Below are 26074 nucleotides of genomic sequence, written 5' to 3'. Positions count from 1 at the left end.
ACGTAATAATAATAATAATAATATGAGTGACGCTATACTGTAGTGCACACATTACTATACAGAGCGAACGAACGAATGTTTTTGGTGTTCCTGCTGCGAAGCGTACGGATCGCGTCTAGGAGGTATGATTATAGTAAACACGAGAAAAGGAAAACTTATGTACCTGGATTGAAATATTTCACACTTTTTTTTAAACATCTGGTAAATGAGAAACAAGATTGGTGAAGAGAAGATATTATTTTTTTGAGTAACAGAAGAGATTCCACCCGACGAGTGATTCAAGATACTGACGAATAAAACGAATTGCTGACGACGAACTCGTGAAATAAGGCTAGCGTATTTATACTAATAGGAGAGGGAGGGGGGTATAGCGTGCAAAATTAACGGTCATTGAAAAAAACCATTATTTTCTTATCGCTCGCAATTTTTAAGGGCATTGTTGAATCAACATTTTTTGTTATCTTTTAAAACATTTGTTGACGATTTTTAGGAGATTTAAATCTGGGCCTTAATTATTATTGAGCAATAAAATATTATTTTTTAATTTTCAATTATTTTTAATATTATTATTATTATTATTTTATTAATTGATTAACTTTTATACTAGGAATTATTTTCCTCAGTAAGGAGATTTGTTTATCCGCAATTCAAGCCCCGAATGTTGTCTAGTGGTCACCGTTTATTACCTTTACGGTTATACCCTACTATGTTTGCGTTTTGCGAATGAGCTTTATATTATATAGTTGATAGGTACTTAAGCTTATTATACTCGTTCACTCGATCGCTCTATCTGGGCATAATTTACCTTGGTACACTGTTACGATTACATCACGACGGAATGAAAAACTTGTGTGGAACGTCGCGTATACGTGTTATACGGATTAAAATTTAAAGGTACCTGGTGGGCGGGCGGGTCGAATGAAATAGGTATAGTTACGCGTTTTAAAAAACAACCTAGATTTCAAACGCGAGGTGAAAATGGTACAGACTCAGTTGTCAAAACATCGTGGGGTACCCCCTGTACAACATTGGACAGTACATATATCTATATAATTTAACTTCTAGTACTTCTATACTACCAATTACTTACGAAACAACCTGTTCGCCGCCACAGCCGTGGTTGTATACCTGTTTCGACCGGTCGTTTATAAGAAAAAACCGGCACAGACGTGCTACGTTATTGTAATAATACTAATAATTATATTATACGACGGCGTTGATGATAGTTCTTTTTTCCAAGTGATTCACCAAATCGATTATCCCCGCTACATTGGCGTCCGGAATCCGGATTTTTATTTTTTTATCTATATTTATGTGGATTTATCGCTGCATACCGTGATCATTAAACCGTACACGAGATACACGTCAGTTCGAGGGACCGAAACGGTTTTTAAAATGAAGGGCATCGTAGTATTAGTATACTCCTACAGGCAGGCTACACGCGTAATATATTTTATAATTTATACATATATATATAATGCACACGACGAGGTGGTCCCTCGACTCCCTCCTAGCCGTTTTTAAACGTTTGTAGTCATTGGGTTAATACATAATACTCTCAAACATCCGAACAAGCCCATAAAAATATTGCGTTCTATTTTATTTCATTTCATTTTTTTTTACGTTATATCCACTCGGGACGAAAAGGATGAAACATGTTATATTATTAATGGGAGGGTAACCTTATACAACCCAATTCTTGATAACTTGTCCTATTAAACTTGTAAATTCCTTTTCCACAACAAAAGATCATTATCAAACAAAGACCCGATAACTATAGTTTGGTTTCCTGTTTTTGGAAACTGTCAAAAAGATTCCATATCGTTATGATGAATCATAAATTATTATCCAATGAAAGTATAGCCTATTCTATAATCAATGGCTGTAAGTAAACATTAAACACTTTTCCGAGTGAAAAAAATAATAATGATATCATCACATTTTAACGAAGTTAGTAATTCTGTATACTATTTACAATCTATTCATAAAGTATTAATTAATTAAAAACTAATAAAATTGAGTTTAGAATACATTAGGTAATTATGTAGGTATCGTAAACATCGTTGTACCATATCACTATTCACTAATAAAAATTATAACTATTTAAAATAAACACATGATGGTAATATTATGGCAATTTTCTGCTTTAAAAGTGTAATTGAATCTAAAACAATTGAAAAAATATTTTTGCACTTAGGCGTATGTAAAATTAAATTGAATTTGCATCTCATCACGTATATCTTATCAATGGTATTTAAATTTTAATTTAAAGCAATCGAAATGAAAATAAACGGCCGTCTAGACTAAATAGCTATTTAGTACATGAATTAGATTATAATATAGTACAGAAAGTATTCAAGTATAATACTAATATCACTTGATAGTCTTTTTAGCAATACATATATTTATTATGTATTTATAATTTATTAATACCTATATTATATTGTTATAATATGAAGGTATGTATACCTACATTCCTAAAAAAATTAAAATACAATTTTTAAAAATGTTTATTAGTTATTATTTTTATGACTAATAATAAACTAGTATTTAAACTGTATTTATTAAGCCGTAAAACTTGAAATTCTTGACCTGACCTAACACGGGAAATCAAATATCAAGTCCGACTCTGATATTACTGTCAAACACGTGAACGAACGAAAAATATTAATAGTTTTATTTTATGTTTCATGAAATTAACAGTATAATAAATAATTTCATCCTTCCACGTTTTATTTCCCAATATAAACATAACTTTATTGAAGTCCGTAAAACAAGTAGGTATAGAAATTAAAATATTTTAATTGGTATGATTATTGGTGTTTCACAGCTATAGAACGTATTGGTATTATTATAATATACAGTATGTATATTGCATGTATATCTGAGCATTTTGTAAAATATTAATAGTTACATTATTATAATTTATAAAAGTATAACGAATGTACAGATTGTAAATTCTTAATAAAAACTATTAAAAAAAAAAAAAAAAGTAACGATTTCTTAATTTATTAAGACGTGTAATTTTTAATTTTTGATACATTCTACCGCTGAAGTTTCTAATATTTTTTACCCTATAAATATTGATTTTATTATATTTTAAAATACATGCTCAATATAAACGGAAAATAGTTTTTGATTTAAATAATAATGATCTAATTCAAAATAACAAATAATATGAACAAAATAAGCATACATATTAGTTCAAATATCAATGCGCTTATGTATACATTAATTATATATCTAATATTATGTTACTGCAGATTTACATCCAAAAAATTAATGTGTTATATTACCTTATAGGTAGGTACAAATTATTAGAATATTACGAAATTTCATTTTAAAATATACCTTTAATAGTATAATTGTGGTGGTTTTCAATTAATAATTTGTGTACCTACACTTTCATAATCGTATATTAAGTCATAAATCAAAAAATAATAGGTACCTACTTATTAGTTATAAGTATATAATATTTGTAAGAAACATAATACTACGTGAATTTGTATATGATAAAAAAAAATTAACATATTTTTCTAATAATCAAGAACATGCATAATGTAGTACTTGAATTTGAAACATGTGTTTTCCTTAATAAAATACTTAATTTTGATTATTTAATAATACAGATAGTCTACCACATTCCTTACTGTAACAAATTTTAGAGTAATTTAATATGTTATTTGAGTATAGAAGGCCATACTTTTATAGTTTTATTGTAATTATATAGACTATAGGTCTTCAAACATAATACGAAATAGTTAAATATTTTACAATAAAAATCTTCTTCTTTTTAATTTCTAAGGACTGAATTTATAGAACTGGCTTACCAAGAAAAATTAAAATTTGATATTTTTAAAAATAATTTCTATAAGCTGAGCAATAAAAATTAATATAATTATATATATATATATATATAGGTATAATACCTCATACATTTATAAAAATTAAATTAAAAAAAAAATTAAATATTTTTAAATAGTTCAAAAAAAGTCAAAATACTTTTAAAATAATACCATGTACCTATAAAAAACTATAATAATAATTGGACCTCCTATAAAATTAGGAGGTATAAAAAAATCGATTTTTCCTAACTGTTTTAATTTTTTTTTAATTATTTTTAAAAATACTGTACATTTTTACCTCTTATAAAATATCAATTGTATTCACTTTCTTATTAAAAAAAAATATAAGTTGAAAATCAAATCATTATTTCTACTATAAATCTTGAGCACATACAAAAAAAATATATTTATATCAATGTAAAATCAATATACATTCATCGCTCCGCTCAGAATCTAAAATTTAAATTAAAACGGCCTTAAAAATATATTGGTGGAGTATGTGTTTATTTTTTTTACAGGTCAAAAATTAGTACTGGAGGAATTTACACGTATTTTAAGTTAACAAAATGTCGCAATAGAATTTACGATTGCCCATATAATATTATTATAAGGTATTTACTTATTTATTATGTTGAATATTTTTTAATAACTAATTAAGTTTAGTATTTAATTTGTAAACTTTCAGATGTTAACACTAGAATATTGATTATTTTATAACACATTTCAGGTACCTATTATATGCTCGATAATAATTATTCTAATGTGTAAACGTTAATGTTTAATATTTGATATCTATATAATATGAATATTATAATATTATCTTAGCCGGAAACTACAAAATTATTTAATAACGTATATTATATTGTGATATAAAAGGCGATGGTAAAGGTCTAGAACTTATTTTGGTTAATACTCAGAATTTTTGAAGTATTTATTTTAATCAATTTCGTTCATAAGCCGTTTTCTTCTTTTTAATTGGAATAATTAAGTTAATTGCGTAGTTTTAACAGAGCAAGTAGAACCATATTTTCGATACCGAAAGAGTATAATTTTCTTATTGATATTATTTTATTAAATTAACAGAATTATATAACTGTTAATCTAACATCATATTATAGTGTGTGTACTGTTTATAATATAATATTATGTAAATATTCAAAATGTATGTATATTTATAAATTATAAATTAATAAGTTTTATCACTTCTAAGAAGAATAAATTTATTAGTTATCTACGTGAGTAATAGGTATTTTATACAATTAATACTTGTTACTTATTTACGTATTATTTCTCAATAAAATCATAATTAATATTTAATACGATGGGTACCAAAAGTACATATCCATGAACTGAGAAAGATTGAAAATATGTTCGTAGTACGTCTATACATAGCTTTCGTTAATACAATTCTTAAAAATATTAATGTATTAAGTATCACCATAATTCACTTTGTTACTGTAATAGTACAATATATACATAGTATAATATATATATTATAATACTTACATATATTTAACATATTTGTTAAATATATTATGTAGTCATATAGTTATTAGTTATAACTTAAAAGTCATAACTGTTATCTATCAGTGTGCATTATAAAGCAGAAAGAAGTGTTATGAGTTTCATTGTGGTTAAGTATGCTAGTATATATATTGTAGTGCCAATAATCAAAATTATATTTTATTAATTAATATTTATAACATCACTCGTAAGTATTTGTAGTAACTAATTTACATGTAAAATAATATTAGAATAGTTTTAAAACTCAATCAAAAAATTAAATTAAATATAGTTACAAAGAATTATAAGCACTTAGGCACAATAACGAATAACTACATATAATAATAATGTACGTGGTGCGATCGGAAAAGGAAAACGGGGTAGAAAACATGCACACTGCCGCTGCGTCATATACACACACACGCACACACACACACATATATATGTAGGAGGTAGGTACATATAATACTATTAATTACAAAAGGGCGGGTGTTTCGTGGGAACCATGTTCGTTTAATAAATAATTTCGAATTCTTTTCTTCGTCGCGCCTACATATATATATTCAATGAAAATATATATAACGAACGTATTCTATAATATAATAGTATCTATACATACATAACATGTATATTATATTGTATAATAACGTTTTACCATTATAGATATATATATGTACAATGTACATGAAGGTATTATTTATTGGTTGGCGTTGTTGTATACACGGGGTGAACCGCGTTGGGCTACGTGCGGCACGCCTCCGACACGCAGTCGCCGCCAAGTGAATGAATTTACAAATGCATCTCGGGATTGCATCTCGTGCAACGTTCTGAAGGTGTTTCGTCAGCCACTTTTTTCTTTTTTCTCTCTCACTCTCTCTCTCTCTGTCTTTCACTCTTTCTTACTCTCTCTCACACTCTCTCTCACACTCTCTCTTACTCTATAACCCTCTCTCTCCCTCTCTCTCTCTCTCTCTCTCGCTCTTTAAATATAGGCTACCTGGCGACGACTGACAAATCCCAATGTGTGGCACTAGCTCGCACGACGACGGGTCACAATTTTTTTTTTTTTGTCTGTGTGTCTGAGTGTATTATTTTTAGACGCCACATTCTTGCAGGTCGCATCATCGGCCGTGATGTCCTTATAACCGTCTACATAGATATACGTGCATGCATTATATGTATAATATATAATACTGTGTATACACTATAATATATACTATTGTATACATAGTAGGCACGTAATATTTCGTTCACACACACACACGTACATTATTTATTATTTTAAGTTAACAATGACGTTGTTTACTCTATGTTTCTATTGGCTATAACCCACTATAATATATAAATAGCACGCACCCCTCGTTGAAGAATCATCGAGATAACGCTTCGCTTTGCTTTCCCGTACTACCGCCTCGCTTTTACACGTATACACTCGCTCCCCTTCTCGATGGAATATAATAATAATAATATGTAAGCCCATACATACGCAGCGGTTGGAGACCATGTGTATATCATAATGGTGTCGGGTCTATACTGTACATACGTATACATTTTGTGTATATATTATAATGTGTAGACGTGTCGTATATATAAAATATACGTATAAACCATGCATACAACGAGTAACGACTTCCGGCAAGAGTATGATGAAATTTTTCCTTTTTTTGTATCACATACGTAATATTAACGATCATTATCCTTGTGTTTTATATTTACTGTTATAATTCAAAGTCAAACGACATCGTGTAGTACAATACCTATAGGCTATAGTACAACTATACTCAAACATATAGGTATATTCAATAATTAACGCCCGGAAAATGTTTACCAACAATATTATGTTGCAGTTGAAAATTACTTATATGTTAATTGGCTATATAGCCTATATATGTACTAAAAAATGAATAAATGATTTTTTAAGTATTAAAATTTGATTATAATATTCTTGTGCTGAAAACCAAAGAATAATTGAACTACTGCCGTAAATCGTTATATTGCTATTGTATATATCTTGAGATGTTTTGACACAAGGCAAATATTTAGTACCTACTAGATACTTATAACTAATATATCATATGTTCGATTTATTTATAAATCGTTTATTATTTGCATACTTCAATCGTGTGATTAAATATGGTTTACTTAACCGTATTCGTGTATTACTTTCTACCAAGACACTTGAAGTATTATCTTATGATATTATTGATATTCGTAGGTACGTACTATACCTATATATTGTAATTAAATAATATATAATACTATAATATACATAGTAATATACTCACCATGTCCATTTTAGTTAACTTTTGTAGTATTGTGTATTTGTGTTAGAATAGAATCATTATAATAATGTAATCAGTAATAACCTAACAAATTGTCATTTTAAATAAATGTATAGGTAGCGGTTGCCAGATAAAAGTCAGTAAAACTAATTAAAAATTGTAATTTAATGATGTCAATAGAATGTATAAAATATTATAATGTTATGACATGATATTTACAGAATGCGTATTGCTAATTGAAATACAAAGCATAAGCAGTATGATGAACGAGTGTATTCGAAAAAAATGTTAAAATATTCAAATCAAACGAGAATTTCGCCTCTGTTGGTAATCTAAAAATGCATTCATTTAAAAACTTACGGACATGTTTGTTGTTTGTGGTATGTATACAATTGTATTAGCAAAGAAATTTATCATTGTATGTATACAATTATATGCAATATAGTAACAATATGTATGTGACACACGGCTCACGATAATTTTTTTGGTACTTACAATATTATTATTAATTATCTATATAGCTATAGGTGTAGGTACTATATGCATGGTAGTTGAAAAAACAATTGCTTAATATAAAAATTAAGGAAATAATGCGACGAGCACTTTAGCGTAAGTTCAGTTTTTGTATTATTGTTAATTCAGTTACGGTAAATAAATGTTTATAATGCCGAAAGTTAAACCATTGTTTTTCTCTTGCTTATGTGCCTATCAAATAAATATTGGTAACATTTTAAGGACATTATTATTGAGTTAAATTTGTATTTTTGGTTATTTTTAAAACATTTTTTTAAGTATAAATTTGAGCATTTAAATCTAGATATTAATTATCATAAAGCAAATTGATTAACTTTTATACTGGGAAATTTTCTTTTCATGCACACGCAGTAGGGACTCTAATGAATGTACGATGTATCTTCATACTTTAATATTTTATGGTTAACAATTAATAATTGACGTCTGAAAATAGTAATTTCTAGTAAATAATTAAGTAAGATGATCGTTTTTTTTAAATATATGTTTGGAGGATTTCTGTATCCTTGAAAAATCATCAAATAGTTTTGAAAAGATTGAAATATATATTAAGAAAAAATTGATGATAAAGTGATGAATAATAATAATGAGAAAAATAATAATAATAATTTTGCATAATAACCAATATAATATAATGATTAAAAATTAAAATAACTCAAATGATGGGTAACGAATGAAATTACATTAAAACGTTGTGCGTATTTTGGAATAAAGAGTTTATCTACTGTCAAGGTCCAAAGCAAGCACAACTACTGCTGAAGACACTTATATTAACGTAATTATTCAATCATCACACACACACACTCATTTGCACAAATATATATATATATTATATTCTGGCGGGTGATCAACGTACATCGCCGGTGAATATTTATGTAAGTATATTTATGACGTAAAGAGAGGAAAAAATTATTTCTAAAAGTCCAATGTAGAGTTTACTATATATATAATATATTAAAGTCGTTATACAGACCAGTCGTACAAATGACCATCAAGTGCGTTAATTGCGATGACAAAAAAATAATGACTTAAAAATAGTATTATTCCATTATATAATAGAAAAAATTCTAAAAGTTTTTAAAAAAATATTAAGCTGCACACCACACATTGCACATACGACCACCATTTACCGTATAAATCGTATATTATAGATGTATAATACGTATTTGGTATATACCAAATAAATTGACATTATTACAATTTATTCAGTCTACATCGTGCATCAATTTTGTATTCTCTAAATAATGTACAAAAATACGCATTATATACTTTTTGATTCTGAACAGAACGATGTATGTATTGATTTTACAATATGATCTGTGTTTTTTTTTGTTTATTTACAAATATATATATATACACAATAAGTAGTAGAAAAATTCAATTAGATTTTCGATTTTAATCTTTGAGGGTGACTTCAATAAGAAAATTGAATCTAGTTTATACTATAGAGTGATCAAAATTGTAAATTCCCAATATTTTCCAAAGTAACCAGGAAAAACAAACAAAACTGGAATTTTTGGGCGAATTTAGTTTTAACATAATCGATTTTGATTTTTTGTGTAACTCAAAAACAATTAACCATAGATACTTTAAAACTACACCAAATGTTTTTACGCTAAGTTTCTATACATACATAACATAATTTACACAAATTTTAACTCTTTTTAAACTATTTATAGACATTTGAAATGTTCCTTTTTTTAAGTATTCTTTTTATAAATGTTGGTAAAAAATTATTCAAGTTATTATATGGTTAAAAATATATAATACAAGGTTTCTCTTAAGTTTCTCATTAATCAATTAAAAAATATCAAAAATGTTTTGGCACAATATTTTTTTATAACCGTTAAAATGTAGAACTTACAAAATTCGTAAAATATCGATAGTTTTCAAATTATTTTGTAGTTATAGTAATTCAAAAAAAAATTGTTTTTTTTTTTATATCAAAATTTTCAAAATTTAATACGATATAGATTGTTATATATCTTGCAACCTAATTAAAAAAAATTTTCAACCTGAGTCAAATTATTTTTTATGAGTGTTTAAAGTTCAAAGTTTTATGACATTAAATGTTAACACTTACATAACAACTTTTTCTCCTCAAAGGATTTTTGATATTTTGTTGTAATTAAAAAACGAATAATCGTAGATGCTTATATTTGAAACTTGGTTCTGAGCTTTGACAGGCCGTCATCATTCAGAATTATTTTTCGTGTACAATGATATATCATTGAATTAAAATTTAAAGTGAGATACTTAATGACGAAGTATACTCGACACCTACCGGCTACCGTAAATGTAATAAAGAAAGAAGTACTCATTTGGTCAACTTTTTTTTGTGATTTCGGAAATCTTTCATTTAAATCGAGTTATAGAAATTTTCGTGCTTATACTGGTGATAATATAATGCATAACGTCATGGTTGGTAGACGTATACGCAAATGACGTTTTAATATGGAAAAATCAAAATATATGACCTTTGTCGTATACTTAAAGTTTTTTGGCAAATCAAAACAATGTTGAAAACTTAAAGATGTATAATGATGCAAATTATAATGATGTCTGGTTTTCAAATAATTATAATAACTATTATTATTATATAGCAAGTTGGCGATGAAATAATAATTATTTTTATACGCGTATTACGCTCTACTTTTATAGAAAATTTACAGTTATGATGTCGCGTAAACGACGACGCGCGTACAGTTTTATCACAATATAATAATAATAATATTCGTTTTCCCCGTCGATTTGTGCCAGGTTACACATTTCGGCGTACTCATTAATTTTACCGCCGCGGTCCGGGAGCTAATTAATATTGCGTCGTATTATGTACGCGGTGCGGCTGGTCGGTTTTATAATGTCGGACGCGACACAACTGTTGGCATGCGATTCCGAGCGCGCGCGTGACGCATAATTTACGATCATTTATTCGTCAGCTTCCTGGCTGCCGTCGTCCTCCCCGGGTGCTCTCCGCCTGTCGCGAGCCCTGTCGCGCCACCGCGACTGACCGACACCAGACCGGACTGGCGTACAAACATCGATTTATTTATATAATATATACACACCAAAGGTCTGAACGTATACGGTTATGATAATAATATTGGCGGCCAGGAAAACAAAAAAATTATATTATTATTATTAATAATGACGACGATGACGATAAACTCGTACGCCGTGCCAGCGATATTTACTACTACGTAGTTGGTAAAAATATTTCTAGGCGGTCAATGAATGGAGTGACGGAGAGAGTGAGAGGTATACGCGCACTGCATATTATCATGCACAATATATAACATCCAGACAGTCGACGTATCCAAATAAATGATTAATAGCTCATGAGTCGTGTGTTTGCGTTTGAGGTAAGTAGATATCATATGCGTTTTAAGATGACGCCGTGTGTTGTCTCCGTCTTTCTAAAACGCATAGCATAATAGCAAACTTTATACGTTCAAACGAATCTATTTTACTCTTATTTTTAATATTATAGAGAGAATAGATTAATTGTCAAATTTAAAGCTCAGTATTATTATTATAATATACACGATAATGTTTTAATTTTGAAACAGGTTAATGAGGATTTTCAAAAATTATCAAAAAAAGGACAATTTAAAAATGTTCATGACTTCCTTCAAAATTATATTATCCCAAAAAGCTCAGGTGGGGCCCCAGATTCTGTAAATCCTAACGATAAATCTATGCATTTTAATATAAGAAATGACCGCGAGTAAAATTGATTTTTTTCAGATCGTGAAGTTTATTACGTTACCTATATATGCGTTAGTAAAAGTATAGTAAGACGGAGACAGCACATGCGGTAAGACACATTTTATTATATAATAAATAATAATATGTGCGCGCGCCGTGGTCACCATCACGTATTCCACTAGGGTTTATAATTTATGTATAGAAATACACCTGAATGACCGCACGTGGCGTCATGATATACTTACGACGCGATGCGTAGGTATATAGGTATATACAACACGTGCGAGTAAGTGTGCTGCGCGCGCACGCGAACGTATTGTGCATATTATATACATACGTAATTTTCCTCATACCCATCCTGTCTCGAACGATTGGTATTATTTGTCGTTTCGCATCCGACTGTAAAAGCGCCAATGTTCTTGTTTATTATATTATCCTTTTTTTTTGGTGGGGAGGGGGAGGCTTTCTAGTACAATTTTTAACCACCTCACAATTTTGAAAAAGTCACGGTTTTTGTATTACTAATATTCAGGTAAAAATAATTTATACGTATGTTATTAAAAGCTGAAATACCGCAGAACCTAAGTCTATAAGTCGTATAGTATATAATAATGAAAATCAATGTATTAGGTATATAAAAATTTAGTATAGTTATATTATAAAATAATTTAACAGTAATAACTCAGACACACAGTAACACCTATCTAATGTATAAAAAATATTTTAAAATATGTATTTTTTAATGTAACCCATCCATCATAGAAAATATCCGCGTACACCACTGCCTGCCAGTAGTGAAGAAATGAGTTGATTGAACACAATTACACAACTTATAATACAGTAAATTATAACACCAAATTTTCTTAAGAAATGTATATAGTTTTATTATTAGACGTTAATGTTTTTCTAAGTGTAGCGTATAAGCGCTTTTTAATAATTTTTTTTCCAATATAACAATAATAATATAACGATATAATGTAAGTATACAACACACATTTTTATTATATTAATCAATAAATAAATATATTATGTATCTGACAAACTCGCCGAAGTATAAACCTAATTATCGCTATAAAATCAATATCTTGAGCTTGACATCAGCTTGTATAAATTGTATTGTTTTAAAAACCTAAAACTTATTATAATTTTATATACATGAAAAAATATAAAATAAATATTTCGATATTAATTTTACAATACGATCTATTTATACTATAAACATTTTCACAATCTATTATCTTAGAATTAAAATCTATAGCCGAAGATGTATTTTTATACACCGCACATATTATTAGACACCTAATCCTTTTCAAGCCTTCTTCCCTTCTGGCTTCTACCCACCCTTTCCACCTAATTGGCAAAAATTTCCCACTTTTATATCACTATAGACTATAGTACGCACATATAACCATGTTCGTTATAATTGTTTTACGATCTGGCGTGATATAAAAAAATATATCTATACAATATCGATACTCAATACTTATCGATGCTCAATCATCTTAATATATCACACATATTACATATACGCATTCTTTTAACACCTTCGTGGTTTCATTTGATATTAGTTTTAAATTGCATACTATATTGTAAAAAATACTGAATTCACGTAATACAAATACCTATTATATAAGATATGTAATTTAATTTTATGTAAATAAATATTATCTACCTATTATTATTATCTTATTATTTTTATTGTTTTTGATTAGATATAAACAAAGTCATTCAAAATGTCTGAAAGACATTTATAATCATCTATTTAATACATAATAATATATCATTAATCATTATATTAAAGTGAAATTTTAATAAGGTTAAGCTTAATAGTATCAACGTCGTGCCAATTATATTATATACATTCTACATTTCTATCAATTTCTGAATCAATAATCAAATATTTTATGTTCAATTAATTTAAAAGTATATAACCTATTATTATTTAGCTATTCTTGTTTAATAAAATAAATTATTATCATAGTATGATATATTATACATTTAAATGTATACGATTCGTAATTTTATCAGATTATGCGGTATAAAATAGTTTTTTAACCTATAGAATTTGATTTTATGTTGTATAATACCTATTTGTTACTCGTAAAATAATGTAATTAAAAATTGTTCAATGTAATTTTAGTTCAAAAATAACACTTCACATTTCATAGCTCACGCTAATATAGAATTAACGTCTAACAACATTGAATGATTTTATTTTAAAATTATCATTATACTCGAAATTATAATATGGGTATCGCAATTCGTTGATTGTTCATTATATTATTGCAACAGATTATGAAATAAAAATTTAAGTTAAAAAAAAAAATCAATTAATTAACATAACATAACGTTATACAGTTCACATTGAAAACATATATTTTGTGACAACGGTCACCGAGTTCTATATGATCAATAGAATGTATTGTTTTATATGAATTAAAAAAAAAATGGCTATGAAATTACTATTCCTATATATAGGAATTCTAACTCTACCATATTCAAACTTCAATAGTTGTTGAAAATAGAAATATTTAAACATAAAATTAAAAATTAACATGTCCATCATCCAGTCTTAAATTAATTAACTTGTTTAATAACTTATATATAAAAATAATAACCATTGTACTGTTTAGGCTCTTTATTTATTTTATATAAAACATTAAATTTTACTTCCTATTCATTCATTGAACACTTATTGAATGAGTTAAACGAACATACGATGTAATTTGTAATACTTTTACTTTTTTTTTATTTGTACCGGACCTTGACACTGGTTACCGTAGAACCGGTTTATAATTTTTAACGGTTAAATTTTTTTTCTCAGCCTAATTATCTTGACGTATTTTAAATTACTTACAGTATAATATTAGCTTAAAGAAAATAATTAAATAACAAAAAAGGATTATAACGTACTGAATCAATAAAAGTATTATAGGTATATCATAATATTAATTACTTATATGCTACTCAATTATACCTGTATATTGCCCATATAATAAAACCACCTATGATTTCGTATTTTTAATAGGTATATCTACATTGAATTAAATCTAGGATTCAAAAATACTTGAATTCTAAAGTACACACCATATTATTATTACACGATGAAATAATAATTAATAATGCTCGTATGGGAACTAACGACCAACAAGCATGTGATAGGTAAAATCATTCACATAATATGTTTAGTAAGTATAAGGAGTTTAGTGGAACTTTCAATTAAACGGTATAAAATATTTCATTTCTCGTACCTATTCAACTAGCCAAACATAAAAAAAATTCTATTTGTCAACAATATCTATCTATAATATTATGCTTTCAATAACATTTTAGATTATTAGTGCATATAAATACACAAATAAATAAATTAGTTTATTGAAGTAATCCGATTCCATAATTTTTAAAACTATAATAATATAATATATGAGTAACTAGTTATTACTTATTAGTATATCCTATTGGCTATTAAATAGGTATATTATTTTATTAATTATTATAGGTACCTAGTGTAATATGCACTTCGAAAATCTTAAAATTTTGACAGTCTATATTGTCTATTAACACAGAGCACAGAGTAGGTCCTATTGATATATTTGATATATAACACTATGTTAGGTATACACCTAACAATAAAGTTTAGTATATGCGGATGTACGGTGTATCTGTGTAATGTATCTACATTACGTAGATATGACGTTATAAATTATTTGTGTAAAATGTACATAAATACCAAATTATAAAATATATCTATATTTATGTATTTACGATATAGATATATATCTTCATATTATTTATGATTATTTGCTGAATAATTTTAAGAAGACAGAAAAATGTATAGGTATAAATAAAAAACGTTGACAAAAAAGCGATTTATTATCAAAGCTATACTATTCTAAAATTACATTTTTAAAAATGTATTCGATACTGAATTATAAAGCATTATTATTGTAAGTAGTCAAATTATGTAGAACACCAGTTGCTTAATATTACATATTACAATAAGCACACAAAAGGTGTATTGTGTATATTATTTTCTTCTATACTACTGTAGTGCTGCTACGTGACCATGGTCGTGTGTTAAAATTAAATGCTCCCGACGACTCGTTCCACACTACAAGATCACATAGAGTGATGTTTTACCGGAAGTCAACCAATAGGCACACGAATATTATTTATCCGTAAAGCCGTAGGCCATAGGTATACCGTCCGATATTTTTCATACCCGCGATCAGCTCACACACTACCTATGCTTTACCTAGTTTTTATAATGTTAATGTTGATGATGAAATGTTCCTAAACCATGATTTATATTTTTAATTTACGTATAAATAAAACAAAATTAATACAGTCAACTTATATAATAGTAAAAAATGAATCACGGAGAAAAAAAAAATCATGAAAATTAAAACCAAATTTGTATATTACGCTATTCATATTTTATTAGATATTAGTTCTAATTTTCTAATAATAATAAATTTAGATAAATAATTCAACTGACTAGGTGTCCTGGTTTAGTATATTCGTACATTACTATAAATTAAATAGATAATAGCTAAATAAATAAAAAACAAATTTTCTAAATAGATATTTTCGTTAAATTATGCATGATTTATATAAAAAGGTTGATCAAATCAAATGTTGTTAATCAAATAAAGTAAAAAAAATAACAAATATAAATTAAAGAAGTTCAATAGTAAACTTATAGGCACAAATGGTACAATATACATATGTATGAATAAAAAAAAAAATAGGTTAACGTATACATAAGGTATAAAATGTCAATCATTTTTACTCAGACATATCATACTTCAATTTTTAACACGAAAAATACTCCCCAAACATAATATAAGTAAAAAATAGCATTAATAAAAAAACATAAAAATATAGGTTAACAATAAAAATAGATTTCAAATTTTTAAATGCAACTTAGTTTTTATAACAATTTTTATCGATTTGAATTTGTAATTAGAACTAATATCTAAATCCAATAAATATATGATAAGTGATACTTATATAAGCAAAATATAAAAATGTTCTTTATTTTCATGACTTTCCCATGGTTTTTTTCCGTATACCGTATATAATTATTCAATAAAATAATACTCAATGGGTTTAAAAAATTAAAAATGCATAATAATACAGATGTAAAATATTATCAATATTGTCATATATCATAATATAATATGTATTACGTATATATTATGTGTATCATATACATTATGCGTACATCATGATATTTGAACGCGAACAGACGACCTTTGAACCATTCGTTTGCGTTTAAAGTGTTTCGATCCAGCGGATGTAAGACTAAATAAAATACTATTCAGTGTGAACGACATTTGGCTCGTCACAACGAATCACTCGCGTTTGTATCTCGAGTTAGCGAGTTAGCGAAAGCTAAAGTTCGAATAACACGAATAAATGCGGTATATCCGAGACTGAATACACCGACCGAATATCTCTTATCGAATTCGTTCTAGATAGCACTTGATCGCACATTCAATGTTTAATATAAACACACCATTATAAGTTATAATATAATGTTTAAACAGTCAAACAAATAATTAATAGGCGCGATTTGTAAAAAATAAATTATAAATCATTTTACAATATTTCATCAATAGAATAAATTAGTTTTTATGAATTCAAAGTTAAATCGATGTATTTTAAGTTCTTCAATTTAAATTTGAATAGCATTTTGTTTAGTTTCTCACTAGGAGTACGACATATATATTATTCGCTCGTGTGTGATTACTCTATATATTATTAAATGAGGTACATTTAATATTTAATTAAATATGCTTAAAGCCTAGTTCACTATAGAGCCATACATAATAAAGCACATACAAAGTATTGTTAATTCAAAAATTAATGAATATTTTTTTATGTTTTCAGATATCGAAACATGTTTTTATGTTGCTAGCAACCAAAATTTTAACTTGTTTAATATGTTTATTAGTATAGGCACTGAACAGATTGTTTCATCATGTCGCTGGTTCATAGGACAACATGTTTCAAACTAAATTTTTAAAGCATAGTAGCTATTTTTATAAATGTTGTGGTTTGTAACAAGGAAATTAAAATAACTGGTAATAAATTAAAATGTAAAAATTTGAGCAACTTCTTATTGTTACCTAGGTGTCAACCAGGTTTAACACTTTTAAGACACAATCGGATATTTATTTAGAGTTAATAACCACTGAAGTAAATACCTAAGCACAGTATTTCCTAAATATTTTATGCGGCCCACCATATTGGGTTACAAAAAAGGGGAGGAAAGGTCACTTTGGCCTGTAAACGGAAATTCCCTTTTGCCTATACGAGTACATAACAGATATCCAATTTTTTATGAGTACCTTCGATATTAATGCCGTTATATTAGTCTTTCGGGTGAAAACTTTATTTTCGTTTCCGTCAAATCTATTTCTACCTAACTGCCTAAATTAATAATAATAATTAATTTATTGTAACCAAACATATATACATTATACAATAAATTAGAGTTTGATAACCCTCAAGGAGGTGGTTCTCTGCATTGACTACCAAAAAAATATTTCACTTAATTTTTGGATTAAAGTTCAAAAATTTGAATTTGAATTAAATTTGAACCCATCAATTATTAGAATCATTTTTTTACCACGTTTACTAGAAATAAATTCCATTAAAAAATATATATATAAGTTCCAATAAATACGTTTAGTGTACAAGTTTAACAAAGCTACTATCGTAATACCTACTTGTAATTTCGTCGTTGTTGTCACAGTATTCGCAATTACAAGTAATATAATGTAATTATTATTAATAAAAATTATATTATTTAATAAAACACGAAATAAAGTAGGTACCTATAACATGTAGGTAAGTATTAAATTATTGGAATACTTATGTAGTAACACAGCCTACATAATATATATAAACAAATGCAATACTCATTTAAGATTTTCAACAAAAATACAATGAAAAAAAAAACAATGTACAAGTATATATTTTTGATTTTATAGTGATTTGCATATTTTTATGTTCCTATGTTCTGTCACCACATTTTGAAGCAATAGAAGTTCTTCAGTTTTCAATTGAGAGTAGTTTTTAATAATAAATCAGATCTACTTGAAAAATGATCAATACTTTTAAAAAATATCGAAGAAACAGAAATTTTTATGCAAAATTAGATTTTGATGAGATAGATATTGTTTTATTGCTGTAATTCGAAAATGATAATATCTAAAATGCTGAACACATTTCTAAATATTTTGGTATTTTTATCCTATTTATAGACATTTAAATTTTATAATTGTGAATATTAATAAGAACGAAATTCTACATAAGCCGTTCATGCATTAATTTATAATAATTATTAAAAATATAAATCTTCTGTTTTTTCTTATAAGTGTCAATTTCAAAACACGTAGACAACATTTGTTAAACCACGAAAATATATAAATTATTTTGTAGTAGATAAATAAATAACATTCTTAATTTTCATCACTTAAATTTGAAAGTTTAATTCAACATTTTTACAGGAACTTAAAAACATCAAAAATACAATCGTTCAATTTTTTTATGTATAGCTGTATATATATTTAAAGTTTAAATTGCATCGCAATTTATTTAAATGGAATATAATATTTTTTGTAATAATTTAAAAACACAATTTGTATAAGTTTGAAGCTTATTATTATTTTAAATAATATATTTAATTACTGCACAAATGTTTGATAAAAACTATTCGTTAAATGTTAAATGATTGTTTATAGTTGAACAAATGTTTAAGGAAAACATTTGTGTGTTCTTTTTATTTAATTACTGCAAAAATGTTTGATAAAAACTAATCGTTAAATGTTAAATGTCTAATGATTGTTTATAGATATTAAAAAGTTAAGAGGACGCCATACCCGCATGTGTTGTCTCTGTCTTACTAACGTACATCATAACAAATTTTTGTTCAGCAGAATACATTTTGTGATGTTAGCTTTAATGTTATAGTAAATTTACCTATTATCAAGTTTAAAGGTAAGAATATTATCTAGACAATGACATATGCTTTTAATGATATTATTCTTTTAAAGTGAGTTACAGCTATGTAAAATATAACAACTTTAAAATGACAATATCAATAAAATCATATGTCATTGTCTAGATAATATCCTTACCTTTAAATTTGATAATAGGTAAATTTACTCTAATATTAAAACTAACACCACAAAATGTATTCTGCTGAACGAAAATTTGTTATGATGTACGTTAGTAAGACAGAGACAACGTGTGCGGGTATGGCGTCCTCTTAAGAACCAAATATTGTTATGTCCTTTATTATTCAATTGATACACAAATGTTAGTACAACAATACTCGCTCAATTTTCTATAACCAGTATTTGTTAATATTTGTATAAACATTTATCGTTTAATATTTGAAAATAAACCGTTAACAATTATTGGGAAAATATTTATAATGGCCAATTGTTTACTGGGCTCAGTAACTTTGGCCAAATATTAGTCAAAAATTGTACAATATTTTAAAATTAATTGCCCAGAAACCATTGTAACATTTAAATGCTATTTGTCAAATATTTACTAATTATTTTAATAATTGTACTATATATTCCTATAAAATTGTATTTACACTTGCAAACATCAATTAAATGTTTGACAAACTTCATTATGTGATTCAAAAATTATGTTTTCAATTAAATACAACCTTTTGCCAAATATTTGTAAACAATTGTACAAGATTTACAAAAATCATTGTTCATGATCAGGTATCTATATATACTTGGAATATATTAATATATTTTTAAGAAATAACTGAATGATAATAAATATATTTATAAATTTCATAACTAACATAAGTAATACAGTATACAGTAAGTATTATTATTTCTTTTAGGTTATTTGATTGCTATAACTTTACTTTAATATAATTCATTTCATTAATATTATTATTTTTATTTTTTATAAATAATATACAAAATTAAATGGCCAAAATATTTATATTTGATACCTACATTTCAAACTTTTTGTACCTACCCATTATGAACCTATATTATACCGTACTTTAATAAATCTTTATTGACTTATACATTAATAACAGATAGTATAAATTTAATATTATATGAAATAATATTAAAGTAATTATTATAAAATATATGTGATTTGTTTTCGTTTACAAAAATTAGTTCAACCTACCGCATTATTTATAGAAAAGTAAATTCTAAATAAACAATGTAAATATATTCAATTATAAAAGTTATACATAATCTCCGTTCAGGATTATTTTTCTCCGTAACAATGATTAATTATCGAATTCAAATTTAACTTATCCATCAGTGACTTAGGGTGAACTACATTCGAAATTTATAATAAAATAGACCGAGTTCCCCAATTTGAAATGAAATGCTTTTTTATATATGTAATTTATTTTATTTAGTGCAATAAATATTATACGTATTATGTACACATATTTAGTAAGTTTAAAGAATATTTAATGATTATGTAAATTTTTGTTTATGACAATTCATTATAAGTTAAGTACAATATTTTAATAAAAAATAATTTAAGAAAACGTTTTTTTTGCTGTGAATAAAATAACAAATAGTATTAAAAATTATTAAAATCATAATAAATTCGTTACTTAATAATTATTATGTGTAAAAAAATTGTTATTACTTTACGGCTACATTTTCCACAGCGTGTATAGGTATTTGTTTTATATTTATTGCTTCCGTTTATCGAGGTTTGATAAAAGGCCTTAATTAACACATTATGATTAATATACTACTTTTACTTATAATTCGATATTAGATACGTTTATGAATTAATTATAAAAAATAATAGATAGGACCAATATGTAATTTCTAAATTATTATCATGTTAATTAACCCAGTACTTCTTAATACAAGTAAGAAATAGATAAAATTAGAAGAGATCGAAAAATGAATACTGATAATACATGATAAACAAAAATCATCTGACAAGATGTAAACGAAAGACCGCTGCAAAGCTAAACTATGAATAGCTAAATGTTAATAAGCAATTAAGCAAACATTATTATATTATATATTATTTACTATTTAATATTTATGTATGCACGTATGTGCAATATATAAATGTTTAATATTTTTATGAATGCACACGAGATTTAATACCAATTATAAATGAACAATAATTTAAGTTAAGTATAAACAATATATAGTATATAAGTATATACATATATTGTATTCGTTAAAATTTAGAATAAATAAATAATTTTTTTCTTTAAAAGTGTTCATAATAATATATTACAGTTATATAAGAAATAATAATTTATCAAAATAGTGATTTTTATATAGACATGAAAATTATACAATGAGCATATTGTGTTCATATATTATAATAATAATGAATAAATATAATAACATAATACAACAAACGTGTTCTTTTAGAAAACCGATGAGACTATGAGAAAATTACTACTTCTTTCTATTATAAATAATAACAGACATACAATAATGCGTATTGTTCTGCGATCGCGCTGAATCTTGGAAATCGCTAAAAATACGTAGTAAAACGCTGCAGTTGGTGTCATTTAAAATGTACGATAAAATGGTACGGGATAGGTACCTGCTGTAATATTAGTACAACAGTAGGTTATATATATATATATATAGTATATCTGATTGTTGATATAACCACGTCTTATACGCTAATGCATCAATAAAATGTGGCAAAAGTAAGTTTATTGTATTGATTTTTTATATACCTAACTTGTATCCATAATATAGTGACAACCGACCATAGAGTAATTACTCTATGAAACCGACAAGGGAATGTCTAACTCTGTAATGCTTGTAAATATTATTTTATTTTAGACGCATTATTGAAGTGTATATTATTGTATAGGACATCGAATTTACATTAATGAATTGATTATGTTAATGGCCTGCTATTCAAAACTTCTAATTTCAAAATAATTACCTACGTTAATGGCCACTCTAACTCAAGTTTCAAGGTCTGTTGGTTAAAGAAAATTATTTTAAGGTAATGCAGTTTAAGTGATTACTAATAACAATTTTGAATTCAATGGTTTCGTATTTTATCATAACGTAAGATTGCATATTACACTAACTTAAGGATAAAAAAATTATTTTTTTATCACTGTTACGTATACACGCGTTTTGTAGAAAAAAAAATACTTTCAACACTTTTAATTTTCTTTTAATATTCTAATAAAATGCTAATTATGTCCTAATACTCCTAATTCATTTAAATAAATTAACTGCATTATTTACGTAAACAATTATTCAATACAATCACATAGTATATGATTATTGTATACAGAATATTCTATTTCAAAATTAAAATGATAATAATAATAATAAAATAAAATGCAGGAAAGTATATAATTAGGTTATATATATATATATATATATAACGTTCTTCTGTACAGTTTGTATAGATGGCGAGTAAAACTCGTCATTGAATAGGTTTCTGTAATGGGTCGTGCCCCGCCATACCCACCCTATACATGTCTTAATAATGGTAGGTAGACGGGGCATGGCTTACCCTACCAACCCTCACAAAAAAAGAGATTAACGGCTTCATAATAACTGGCGCCGATTCAAGGCTTTCTCGGGCCGACCGTAGACAGCCGCCCTATGCTCGCCTTCGTTTGAATATCTAATTTTGTCTACATTTAATGTTTATAAAAAAAAATCGTGTTTAAATTCTTTTTAGATTTTTTGATTATTGTATGAACTATTTATGAGGAACCTTGTATTACATTTTCAAGCCTTAACTATACAAATTGAATATTGTATAAATGTTAACTTAGAAACAATTTGTGTTTTTTTTTAATCCGTACAGAATATAAAACATGTATTTTACACGGTGTTTATTATATAAAAGTAAATATTAAATTTTGAGTGGAGTAATAAATATATTGGCTATATGATTAAGTGCACGTGAGAGATTTTTTTATTTTTATTTATTTTTGTTATTGATATCACTTTTCAAAGCAATAAAATGCTTCAAACTGTGACTTCAAGGATGGTTTTTTTTTTAATATTACTTAACCTATACTATCATTATTCATTCTATCATATAAAAATGTTTATATATTTCATCTACTATATCATATAATATCATTAATATCTATATGGAAACTAATTAATATATAATTCATTATTATTGTTAATTAAATACTTGAGACTCCTTTATTTTTAAATTCCAATTTATATTATTTTTTAATATTTTATATTACAGGAAGACAATTTCAAGATGCATAGAAAAGGAGGAGGACAACCTTCGGGTTCGGGTTGTGAGATACCAACCACCAGGGTTGTCAGTGCGGTCGACGAGGGGTCTAGACCCCCCCTTACCCGGACGTTGGTGAGCATAGCAAGTAAAAGACAGAAAAAAATAATTTAGGAGAAAAAATAGTTATGTAAATAAAATATCAAATATCCTTAGTAATAAAAGATGACATGATTTTTACGTTCGGAATCGTTTTTAGAGGGAAATGACTTGTATATTATGGTAACATACTATACGACAGAGCCACTTTTGGTTTATACTATAATGTATTATAATTTATGGCGCTGAATATTGTGAGTCAACTGAGGCATGGAAATACTTAAAAGTAACGTAAAGCATTAGTTAAATAATTGTTTTATCCGAAACACTCAACAGATTACAAACCAAAAAGGCAATAACCATACGACGATGTCATATTTAGTGGTGATCTGGCTTCCTTTTTTTTTTTTTTTTGATCAGCTGGATAAATAAAAAGGGCTTTCAGTAAAAATTTGAAAGTTCTCCTTTACGCTTTAATAATATTTATTTTTATTTTATATACTTATTTGTAAGTGATTTTAATGCTACTTTTATTTAAAAACTGATACCTACATAGAGAATTTTTTTTAAAACTTTTTAAGAAATACAATATGCAATTCATTCATTTAACTTGCTAAAGTCTATTAGTAAATTAAGTTCATGATACATAATAATAATATTACTACAGTAGCAGTTAAAGTAAAAGTATTTTTCAATTGTACTAAAGAATTTGAGTAATGACCTAGCCAGACCGCCACTGTGTGTACCGACCGATAGACTCATAGCATATAACAACCTTATATATTATGCAATGACAATTTATAAAAATATAAAAATATCAAGGTAATTATCTAATTATTTTAGTATCTAAGTTCGGTCAATTGTAAACTATTTAAATAGACACATAACTGATAAAAATGTCTTATGTAAATAAGTATGATAACCTCAAGTCAGGAAATACATCTTTTTATTTTCTCATTATTTTAAATATAATTTATTTATAATCATTATTGCCATCTAAGGCACGCCTATTTTTGAAAGTCTTAACCTTTATTTTAATTGAACCAACCTCCGCTCTAAATTGTTGTGAATATCAAATTAATAAAATTAATCTAATTTTAAATTTAAATTAACAATACAGAATTGATAAGAGCCGCTGAATTGATATACTCTATTGAAGTGGTGTATGGAAGGAAACTATGCTGGGCGATTTTCCTCGATATAAATCATATTTACTACCCCTATTCCAACCAAACAAATTATTTTTAATATTTAAAGCTATTTGGTTTTTATAAAACGACGATTGCATAGTAGTTAGTATTTAAATATTTTCGATCAAAATATTATGGCAAAAATTTATCCGAATTATGTAAGTACTTATTGTTAATTAAGCCAACGAACATTGAACCGGCCCAAGCAGGGCATTTTTGAACATCCCTAATCTACTGTATAGTTGGTGATTATTATGGTTCTAACTCATGTACTCGCTACCAAGGATTAAGAATGGTTGAATGTTAAATATTGTAATTATGGACGTTTGTGAGAAGATAATAATATACCGAGCGGTTCCACATCTGCACCTATAAATAAATAAATTATAAATAATATAATCTATACACAAAAAATAAATGTTAAAATATTTTTGTCACTCATGCTCTTTGTAAGTATATGCAGTGGTCGTCACTTATTGGACTCTTGATTAATTGACTTATTCGTCTATTAGATTTAAAACGACTGGACTCGATTTGCACATATTATACTAAAACACAGCACACTAAGCATTGACTATTCGACTCACACACAGGTTAATGGAGTAATTTGAAAATTAGATAAATAAATAAAATATGTACATATAATGAAAAAACATGTTAAGCTTACGATATAAATCGGTAACGGGGT

At 26.5% G+C, this 26074-nt stretch overlaps 1 protein-coding gene across 3 annotated transcripts in view; it reads left to right on the top strand.

Moving 5' to 3' along the window:
- Positions 1-24613, top strand: part of LOC132917429 (uncharacterized) — a 54270-nt gene extending 29657 nt beyond the window's left edge. For 2 of the 3 annotated variants that reach the window (XR_009660283.1, XR_009660281.1), the window contains one exon: positions 24107-24613. Coding sequence is in view for 1 of the 3 variants with exons in the window: in XM_060978170.1 (XP_060834153.1) it covers positions 4364-4456; positions 7852-7870 (112 nt within the window). In the remaining 2 variants the exon portion in view is untranslated. Of the gene's footprint in view, positions 1-4363; positions 4457-7851; positions 8293-24106 lie in introns of those variants that run through there. The other variant, XM_060978170.1, reaches the window with a different exon arrangement.
- The last annotated feature ends 1461 nt before the right edge of the window (positions 24614-26074 follow it).

The sequence above is a fragment of the Rhopalosiphum padi genome, chromosome 1 (assembly GCF_020882245.1).
Source record: "Rhopalosiphum padi isolate XX-2018 chromosome 1, ASM2088224v1, whole genome shotgun sequence".
NCBI lineage: Eukaryota > Metazoa > Arthropoda > Insecta > Hemiptera > Aphididae > Rhopalosiphum > Rhopalosiphum padi.
This window is presented reverse-complemented; position numbering and strand designations above follow the sequence as displayed.